Genomic DNA, 10,928 nt, shown 5'->3' on the forward strand with positions numbered 1-10,928 from the left:
ACGCCCCTACGCACAACGGGGGCACACTCTGGATTTGGTGATTACAGACACTGTACCTATCAATAACTTATAATCTGTATATGATCTGGGTGTCTCAGACCACAGTGTCATCTCCCTGGAAGTGCCTTCAACTTCATCTGCTCCTAATCCTAAACGACTTATCCAGTTCCGTGACTTTAAAAACATTTCCCCTGAGGTTCTGTCCTCTGATCTCCACTCCCTGACCACTGTCAATCATTCATCTGCAAATGACTCTGTGGATTACTACAACCAATCTCTCCAGGAGCTTCTGGACCTCCATGCTCCCTTTAAAGCGAGGCTGGTGTCTTTCTCCTGTTCAGCCCCTTGGTACAGTGCTGAGCTGCGCAAGATGAAAGCAGCTGGCCGTGCTATTGAGAGACGTGTAAAATCATCTGGTCTCTCTGTACATCAGCAGGCATATAAAGAACATCAGAAAGCCTACGCCTTTTCTCTTAAAGAAGCACGGTCCAAATATTATTCTAACATCATCAACAACTGCCCTGGAAACTCTAAACAACTCTTCTCCACAACAAATCATCTCCTTAATCCCATTAAACAGTCTCATGAGGACTCTGTTCAAAAATGCAACCTGTTCCTTTCATTTTTTAAAAACAAAGTTAACTCCATTAGATCTCAGCTCCATAGCCCCCCTGATCTTCATCTGCCATCTACCCGTCTGCATTCTGGGTCCCTGAGCTGCTTTGATGAGGTTGTTGAGAGTGAAGTGGAGACTATCATCAAGAAAATGAAGCCTTCATCCTGCGCCCTGGATCCCTTCCCCTCGTCTCTTATTAATCCAATCACTCTGCAATAAGCCCATTAATCACACAAATAATAAATAAGTCACTGCAATCTGGTCAAGTTCCACTGCCTCTTAAAACTGCCATCATTAGGCCTCTTCTGAAAAAATCTAATTTGGATCCAGACATTCTTTCTAATTACCGCCCAATTTTTCACCTCCCATTTCTGTCAAAAGTGCTGGAAAAAGCAGTTGCTGCTCAGCTGCAGATCCACCTACAACAACACTCCCTGTATGAGAAGTTTCAGTCTGGCTTCCGTGCAGCTCACAGTACTGAGACCGCACTGCTGAGAGTCACCAATGATGTCCTCATGGCTGCTGACACTGGTTCTCCCTCCCTCCTTGTTCTCCTTGACCTCACTGCAGCTTTCGACACTGTGGACCATAGTATCCTCCTCCACCGTCTTCATGTGGCGGTCGGTCTCTGTGACACTGTCCTGGACTGGTTTAAATCTTTCCTCTCCAATAGGCTGGAATGTGTTAGTCTTGGCAATGCCAAGTCCCAGACTGTCTGTCTCCTGTGGTGTCCCTCAAGGGTCAGTTTTAGGGCCCCTGCTATTTTCCCTTTACATGTTGCCTTTAGGTCAAATTATTAATCAGTACAACATTTCTTTTCACTGTTATGCCGATGATACACAGCTTTACATCAGGACTGGAGCATCATCTTCACCACTGTCATCTCCATCTTCGCTCGCTGCCCTCTCTACCTGCCTGGAGGAGATAAGGGCATGGATGAATCAGAACTTTCTTCAGTTAAACTGCTCCAAAACAGAGGCCATACTGATTGGCACCCCTCACCAGGTTCAAACTTCAACTATAACGACTATTTCCTTTTCTGGACAAGACATCCCCCTCTCCACCTCTGTTACAAATCTTGGAATAAAAATGGACTCTTATCTTACATTTGAAAATCACATTAAGCATCTGTTTAAAACCTGTTTCTTCCATCTTCGAAATATCTCCAAACTGCGCCCATCTCTCACTTTTGCTGATGCAGAGAAACTCGTCCAAGCTTTTGTCTCCTCCAGGCTCGACTACTGCAATTCCCTGTTTACTGGAATACCCGGCAAAAACCTTCAGAAGCTTCAATATATTCAAAACAGTGCAGCCAGGATTTTATTGAGAGCTCGTAAATTTGAACATATTACACCCATTCTCCATAACCTCCATTGGCTTCCTGCCACCTACAGAATTCAGTACAAAATTGCTCTCATCACCCATCAGTGTTTATACGGAAAATCACCAGATTATCTGAAGGACCTTCTTGCTCCATATTCATCCACCCGGTCCCTACGATCACAGAACAGTCATCTGCTCCACCTTCCACGAACTAAATTAAGAACCATGGGAGATCGGGCATTCTGTGTGGCTGCCCCCCACCTCTGGAACTCCCTCCCTGAATATCTGAGAGCTCCACAATCATTGACTGACTTTAAAAAAGGCTTAAAGACTTTTCTTTTTAAGCAAGCCTATTCTGCCTCCACATGACTGTATCATTGATTTTAGTTGATTGTATCATTGATTTTAGTTGATTTTATCACAGATTTTAGTTGATTTTATCGCTGATTTTAGTTGATTTTATCATTGATTTTAGTTGCACTCTGTAGCACTTTGAGATTTTTGTTAATGAAAAGTGTGTTACAAATTAAATTCATTATTATTATTATTATTAAACAAGACAAACAACCATTCACTCTCTCATTCACACCTAGGGACAATTTTAGAGTTACCAATCAGCCTAACATGCATGTTTTTGGTCTGTGGGAGGAAACCGGAGCACCCGGAGAAAACCCACGCATGCACAGAGAGCACATCCAAACTCCACCCAGAAAGGCCCCTGGACCGGGGTTTGAACCAAGGATCTGCTCGCTGAGAGCCAGCAGCTCTACCAGTTGCGCCACCGTGCTGCCTTATTATCACCATTGGTTTATAAAATATTTTGCTAACAGGCATAAACATTGCCCTTTGACCTTTTGCAGCAGCCACTTCCCTTTGGAACGTTACGAAGTGAGCTGCCACATTAATGACGTGCGTTTGGTTTTTATTTTCTGACGTTGACTACCTTACAGGAGATTTCTTATCAGGGCTGAACACACTGACGCCAGAGGGTTATCAGCAGGTTCTGTCCCACTGTAAAGACTTTGTGTCCACTCAGTGACTGTAAATACCACAGAACAGAAGTCTGAGGCACAACGTTGAGCCTTCACAGCTGAACCAGGTAAAGTTTCTCAGAGGCTGAGTGAAGCAGAGCTGCAGTAAGGAAGCCTTCTGCGAGCAGAGCCTTCCTCCCTCACTCCTCTATTTTATCTTTATTGCCATGGCAGTGAGATGCTCACCTGTGTCTCCTCTGATTTACACAAGCAGGGTCCAAAGGCTGCACATAAATTTATTACAACACCCAGTGAACTCTGGAAAAACTTAGCTCTTTATGTAAACTATAAAAAAAACATAAGCTGATCCTTGGTAGTTCATTGAACCAGCATTAAAGTTTAATTTTAGGATTGTGCTGCTGTATTTGGGATATGAGGGTTAATCAAAGGCGTTATTTATGCAACAGTTCAAGTTGGGGAAACTGAAGTGTAACAGTGGGATGAGCGTGTTCACTAAGGCAAGCCAGCTGTTCACCTCTGTACGTTTCACTTCCTGTTCGTCACAGTCGGTCCAAAGTCAAAGGATCATAAAAATCTCCATCAGTCATAGAGGAGCTGTGTTTCCTTCTTCCTTATACTGTTGGATTCTAAACTGCTCGAGTCCGGAGGCGTCATGAAGTCCACTAACTAAAGGATTGTTGGGTATTCTTTTTTATTTTTTTTAGTACTTTTACATTAACTTGTTTACTCATATGACTCAGATTACAGTGTTGAACTTTAATAATTGTGTAAAGTGGCACCTGATGGGCTGAAAGTAATATCTCAAATGATTGTTATTTTTTTAAATTAGAACTCATCTGATTTTCTTTTATTTAGGGTGCGGCAGAGGAATAAACAGTTTTGTAATGCTGAGAAAGGTATGGCAGCAACAAGTCTTAGAAGTGAACAAGGAGTTCTGTAGAGTCATTGATAAGAAGCTTGCTGGCCACAGTTCCTGCTCAGCGCCTCATTGAAATACTAAATCAAACCTGCTCTCTCAGATGTTTGATAAAATGCTCTTTGTCTTCAGGGGGAGTGGGTATGGGTGGACTCAGATATCGGAGTGCCCATTGGAGCCAGGCTCAAAGAAATGCCAACGGGTCAGAGGCTACTGGTGGACGATGAAGGCAATGTAAACACACTCTGTTGGTTATGGAGCAAAATGAACATATGTGTCAGTTGTGTCAAACAGTTGGGTGTTTTTGTTTTATTTTTGCCTTTTCCCAGGAGCGCAGTCTGGTCATGGAGGAGGAGCAGGAGGCTTTGCTCAGGATCATGCACCCGACATCTGTGGAGGGGGTGGATGACATGACTAAGCTCGGGGACATGACGGAGGCCGGCCTCTTGAGGAACCTGATGCTCAGACACAAACAAGGCCTCATTTATGCAAGTGTCATGGAGAAAATACTCTTAACATTTAGCTTCCTTTCAGAAAACTATGAAATGAAATATATTTGCTTCTATTACACCTCCCTTATTTTAAAATGACAAAAAAAACTTTATTTTATGTTTGCTACTGTGAGTATAAACTGACATCAGCGTGACTACAATATGTAACATTTTGTCTTCAGGGTAATTTTCCCCCATTCAGTCATAAGTTCAGGCATCAAATCAAATTTAATCAACTTTATTTACAAAAACATTTAAAACAACCAAAGTTGCCTTAAGAGTCATAAAAGCATTACAAATATTGTAAAAACACTGACACCCAGAGAGATCAGTCCAGATATCCTGAGAAAATGGTTTCCAAAGCTGGAGTTTCTGCTATTTTGTGAAAACTGAAAAATATGACCACTGATCTAAAAACCAGAGATTTCTTTCCATGGGTTAAACTGTGCACAGGTTTAGAAACAAGTAGAATTTTTAAGGTACAAGAGTGGTGTTGTGCTGAACTTGTCCTGGTACCAGTTAGAAATCTGGTTGCAGAATTCAGAACCAGCTGCAGACAGGATTACAGGGTGATTCATCGCTCTGGGAACAAGCCTCAGGTTTCTGGGGATGCTGTGTGTGAATGTTTATGACCCTGAAGAAAATCACAGCACCACATAAATGCAGTTAGAGGCACACTCTCATTACATGCTCTTTTCTGAACATGGACATTAAATATGCTGTGTATTTTGGACAAACCATAAATAAAATAAATACTGATAACCTGCCCACTTTGTTGTGGGTTTTAGGCAGTTGTAAAATGTTGCACTCCAATAAAATAAAAGTGCTTGTTTATATAACAGAATTAGAAAACTCAAAATCCCAGGACTGGAGTTTAAACACATGCAGAGCTAATAAAATCTTTTTGTCCCAGCTCTATGAAGAAAGTTGAAAATGACACACAGATTCTTGGCATGGCTTTGGTTACACGAAGTGGAATGCTGTTTGCAGAGCTGTTTAGTGAACCAAAGAGAAAGCCATCTCAGTCCTACTATTATTTAACTGAATACATTTAAAAACAATTTATTATTTTACTTCTTTAATACAATTAAAATTTAATCAAACCATTCTCAGGACTTAAGGGCATATAAATGTGTGTATCGTCTGTGTAACATTGAACTGCAACGTTCTTACAGAAGATATTATACAAGAGAAGCATGTGCAACGTAAAGCATGATTTAGACTTTATTTTGTTTTGTGTTTATTAGCTAGGATTCCCCTGTATTGAGTTAATGCTTTTTTATTCTGCAGACCTATATCGGCTCAGTGCTGGTTGCAGTGAATCCATACCAGGACTTTCCTATATATTCAGCGAACCAGGTAAGTGTTAGGAGATTTGGGCTGGATCAACATTCAACATACTGTAGTTTTAAATCATTACCAGTGATGTGCCTCATGCATGCATGGTGTTGATCTTCAGGTGAGGTTATATCACGGTCAGAAGCTTGGAGAACTGCCTCCACATATCTTTGCCATTGCTGAGTCCTGCTACTTCAACATCACACGACACCACAGGAACCAGTGCTGCATCATCAGGTCAGACTCAAATGCAAGCTTCTGTGAATGAAGCTAATATTTTTGGTTCCTATTTCAGTTATCTATTGCCTTTGTTTGTCTCAGTGGGGAGTCTGGAGCAGGGAAGACCGAAAGCACCAAACTCATCCTTCAATACTTGACAGCAGTTAGTGGAGAGTTCTCCCAACAGCAGATTGAAAAGCAGATCCTGGAGTCCAACCCAATTCTGGAAGGTATCAAATTCATTTAGACCTGAGATTCCTGCCAACTCATGTTTTAATATGTCCTAAAGAATTAAGAAAAATGCATTTCTGGTGGAAATTACTTTTTTGGGTATCTTTTGCAGCGTTTGGTAACGCAAAAACAATCCGCAATGACAACTCCAGTCGCTTTGGGAAATACCTCGAAATTTTCTTCACCAAAGAGGGCGTGATCGAAGGCGCTCGCGTGGAGCAGTACCTCCTGGAGAAGTCTCGCGTGTGCCATCAGGTGAGCTCTATCCAAACAAATCCTGCTCCTCATTATCTTTGCACCATAAACCAATAAATTCCCAAAATGATATCTGCTGCAGATTTGTTTAAATTAGTGTGCTGTTACCATGAGAGCCTGTTCCACTGAAAATACAGAAGTAGTGTGAAAGTTTCAAACATCCTTGTTCTGTTTGTTGTTCATCCTCAGGCTTTAGAAGAGCGAAATTACCACATATTTTACTGCATGTTGGCAGGAATCACACCAGAGGAGAGGAAAACCTTGGGTCTTGGGTATGCCAAGGATTATAACTTTCTTAAAAAGGTATTCCTGATAAACTGGGGCAAGTTTTCTGACAGACTGAGGAGTCTGAACAGGTTTAGCTATAAGCGATCCAAAATTTGTCTCTTGTCGTCCTGAAGGGTGGCTGCATTGTGTGCGAGGGCAGAGAAGATGCCAAAGACTTCACCTGCATACGTTCAGCCATGAAGACGCTGACCTTCTCTGAAGGCCAGTTCCAGGAAATCCTCCGGCTGCTAGCAGCCATATTACACCTGGGAAACATCTGCTTTGAAGGTGAGTGTGCTTAGATGAGGACCAGAGCAGGAATTTGCTCTCCACAGGGTGTAATTTAGTTAAGCTTTAAATTATGACATCAGAGACAACAAATCAAGAGTTAATTTAACAGCCTCACTCTTTCCAAAACAACAATAATTACACAAGATGAAAAGTTATTTGTGCATCAGAATGCTATACTTAGTAGCCTTAGTAGTAGTATGACTGGAGATAAATCATAAATTACTACGTGTTCCCTCATGAGAACGCTTGGAGTATGTGTTGAGGACAACTCTCAGCTACTACCAAACTGATTTTTAGCTCAATATCTGTTAAATTGACTGAATTAGAGCCGACCGTGTGTTTACAAAGTTTGTTTAGCTGTGGCATCCACAAACACACGCACGTATGCAAAAACATTATCACCTGTTTGATCCTAGGGACAACACATCACAATGACACAAGGTTTTTTATTTATTTGGCAAAATTCAAGCCAAAAGCAAGCAAGAAAATGTGTGTAAAATATTATAAATCAAACATCTTTCAACCAAGAGGCAGAAAAGCAGCTTTTTGTCCCCCATCGCAGAGTAAAGGGCAGCTGTCCATGCATGCTGCGAGCACGATAACTTTAAAAACAAGTGAGATACCAACTTTTGGTGTGTGGCTTCATCTAATGTAAAAAAGGTTTCTTCTGAAAATTGGGTTGCCATGTCAAAATCCAAGATGGCTGCTGCCATATCTGTATACATGTAAACATTGTGCTCTGGGTAACTTCAAAAATAAGCAACGTGTTGTGCCAACTTCTAGTTTGGTGTGTGGCTGCATGTAGGTGTCAGAAAGGTTGCAATCAATAATTGGGTTGCAAGTTTAACAAGATTTGTTTTTGAAAAGACTGGCAAAAGTCAGCAAATGTTTGTGAGAACACACTGGACAGCCATCTTTTAGGGATCAGAATGAACTTGATCCAGTTGATAAGTTTACTTCTCCAGACAGAGAGCAGGAAGCGGTTAACTGTGGTCATGATGTTGCAGTGACAGTCAAATCCTGAGTGAGGGTGCCGTTGTGTTTGGATCTCTGTCCGTCCATCGGGGATAAATCCAGAGCTCAGTGGGTTAGAGAGCAGGCAAGGGTCATACACAGGGAGACAGACTTCTGATTACGTATCTGGGGTTCAGGCAATACTTGACGGTCAGGATACTGACAAAAGGTTGTCATCCAGAAATCATTGGCTTGGCAGATGTCCAACAAGGGCAAGGCAAAACATCCAGGGCACAGAAACTTGGTGGAATAAAGGAGAGCAGTCAAGGGCATGAGAAGAACATTGGACATCTACTGGAACAAGGCTCTCAATAATCAGGTGAGGAACAGAGAGCAGTGGAGAGTTTAAATGCAGCAGCTAACAGGTGAGTGGAATTATGCTGGTCACAGCGGAGGAGGTGGGCATGGCTGAACAGAGAGCAGACAGGCATGATTCATGACATTGTTAACCTTTAAAGCCTTATTTATCATCTAGTAGCTCTTTGTGGATTTACGAGAACCTTAAGATCAACTAATCCATCTTTACTATTTGTCCCAAGGTACAAATACAAACGATGGGGTAACCATGCCTTTTGGGTCGACACACCCAGTCTCTGAAACCAACTAGTACCTGAGGACTTACAGTCATGTCACTGATTTGGGCCTTTTAAAACCATTTTAATACATCCAGCATTTTAGTATAATTTTGATTGTTTTTAATTTTTGTATTGTGAAGCACTTTGTGCACCTTTTTGCTGTTGCAGAGGGATCTTTAAATCAATATTGATTGTTGATTGATTGATTGAAAACTTTGATGCAGATCTAAAAATAGATTTGGTACACTGAAGGCTTCATGAAGCTCTGAAGGCAGGAAACTGTAGGACAAAAGTTAAGCAAGTTGATGTAAGTCTCGGTGAATCATTGCTGGTCCGGTAAAGACAGATGGTGAAACCACACAAGGCAAAAGTCCTACAAGGAACTCACCGCACTGGATTTCATGCCTGAGCTTTAGCTTCAGATAAGAAACGTTTTGTTTTATCTGATATCAGGAGATGTCAGAGATGTGTTTTTAATGACTCTCAGCTACTACCACATGAAGAGGGTCTTGCTCTTCTATCAACTTTAATGCAGCACGATCCGCAATGTCCGCCCACAAATTTTACATCTAAGCGACCAGCTCAGCACCATGATGTGTGCTATTACTTTTATTGACATTTTGACTTACCATGGTGACGTAATTTGCAAAGATGCCATTTTTCCCATACAAAACGCCTAACGGAACTTTAACAGCCTCCAACTGTCACAGTGAGGTCACATACTGCCCCTTTTCCATTAGTACCGGTACGGGCTGACTGGACCCGACTTGGCCCGGTTCTGAGGCTTTTCCATTAGTACCGGTACTTAGCGCCTGTTACTATTTTCAGGACCCTTGGCTCTGAGGTTCTAACCCAAACAAAGAGGTATTAAAACGTGATGTCAGAACACTGTCGGTCACTGATCGGTCGGGGGTGGAGTCACTGGATCCTTCAGAAACTTTTCAAAACAATGATCCGCCATTTGCAATTTCTCGGACTGGAGCAGCGGCTGGACTTACTTTAAAAACAATAATGACAACATCTTGGTCTAATGCTGACGTGCTGGCGTTTTTTGTGCTTGGTGGCCGACGACATAATTCAGAGCAAGCTGGATGGAGCTCTGCTGGTCTACCCCGGTCCTCCCCCCGGAGCCCCAGGCCGGGCAGGGCGTCATCTCCCCGGCTCCGAGTTCCGCTGGTCACCGCGTAAGATCCTTCGTTGTGCCGACTCGGAGGCTCGGGTTCCGGATCCCAGCCTTGTGTGCACAGAGCTCCGCTGGTCACTGTGAAGCTGGAGATGGTGACTCGCAGAAGGCCATTGCCAGACCCCGGCCGCGCGTAATCCTGAAGGCCGAATCCCGGTCCCGCCCGGCAGACAGGCAGACTGGAAAGTCTGGGATGGACGGTGGAAGCGATTTTTAAATAAACTAATATTTTGTTTTTATACAAAAAAAGTTTTTAAAAATTGCTGAAATGATTTTTAAAAAAGTTTGTTTTTTTTACACGTAAAATGTTTTTAAACATCGCTTCCGTCATTCGTCGCAGATCCAGCTTTGTCCACCTGTCTACACGGGTCGGGCCTTCATGATTACGCGAGGCTGGGGTCTGGGAACGGCCTTCTGTCAGTCACCAGCTGAGCTCGGAGCTGGGAAGATGACGCCTGCCTGTTCTGGCTCCGGAGGAGAGGATCGTGTAAGACTAGCAGAGCGGGTCATAAAAAAAATTATATATATATATTTTAGCGTTGAAGATTTAAAAAATAATAAAATAAACGGTGCCGGCTTTATCATGAAATCTTGATTTCATTTTAATGACTGTTAACTCAGCTGAAAATCATAAAAAGACACAAAATTATTGGATCTCTCAGGAATATTTCCCTCAAACGTTTAAAGAAAAGAGACGGCCTTTAGTTCAACTTTATTTTAACCCACAAATGTACAAATCACAAAACAAGAACTTTAAAGCAAAGCTAAAAATAAAATGTATTTCTGTGAACAAGAAACAAAACCATACATCTAAAATGAACATTAAAAGTAGACACAATGAGTGCAAATATATTAAACGATGATGAAAACCTATAAAAATTTAAATATAGATGTTTTTGTAGAATCTGGTTAATCAGAGATTTAATTTATATACATATATATGTATTTATATCTATAAATCTATATATACATATACATACATATATATACATATATATACATATACATATACATATATATATACATATACATACATATACATATACATATATATATGCATATACATATATATGCATATATATATATACATACATATACACATACATACATATACATACATATACACATACATACATACATACATATACACATACATGTACATACATATATACACATACATATACATACATACATACATATACATACATATATATATA

General features: G+C 41.3%; 1 protein-coding gene across 1 annotated transcript in view; it reads left to right on the forward strand.

The window, feature by feature from the left end:
* The first annotated feature begins 3,525 nt into the window (after positions 1 to 3,525).
* Positions 3,526 to 10,928, forward strand: part of LOC119414867 (unconventional myosin-VIIa) — a 246,919-nt gene continuing 239,516 nt past the window's right edge. Inside the window, exons 1-10 of the mRNA XM_037681988.1 lie at positions 3,526 to 3,612; positions 3,787 to 3,827; positions 3,980 to 4,081; positions 4,177 to 4,335; positions 5,629 to 5,697; positions 5,798 to 5,913; positions 5,998 to 6,125; positions 6,239 to 6,381; positions 6,571 to 6,684; positions 6,783 to 6,936. Of these exons, the coding sequence (XP_037537916.1) occupies positions 3,816 to 3,827; positions 3,980 to 4,081; positions 4,177 to 4,335; positions 5,629 to 5,697; positions 5,798 to 5,913; positions 5,998 to 6,125; positions 6,239 to 6,381; positions 6,571 to 6,684; positions 6,783 to 6,936 (997 nt within the window). The 5' untranslated portion in view covers positions 3,526 to 3,612; positions 3,787 to 3,815. The remainder of the gene's footprint in view (positions 3,613 to 3,786; positions 3,828 to 3,979; positions 4,082 to 4,176; positions 4,336 to 5,628; positions 5,698 to 5,797; positions 5,914 to 5,997; positions 6,126 to 6,238; positions 6,382 to 6,570; positions 6,685 to 6,782; positions 6,937 to 10,928) is intronic.

Source organism: Nematolebias whitei, chromosome 9 (genome assembly GCF_014905685.2).
Source record: "Nematolebias whitei isolate Nwh7 chromosome 9, NemWhi1, whole genome shotgun sequence".
Classification (NCBI taxonomy): Eukaryota; Metazoa; Chordata; class Actinopteri; order Cyprinodontiformes; family Rivulidae; genus Nematolebias; species Nematolebias whitei.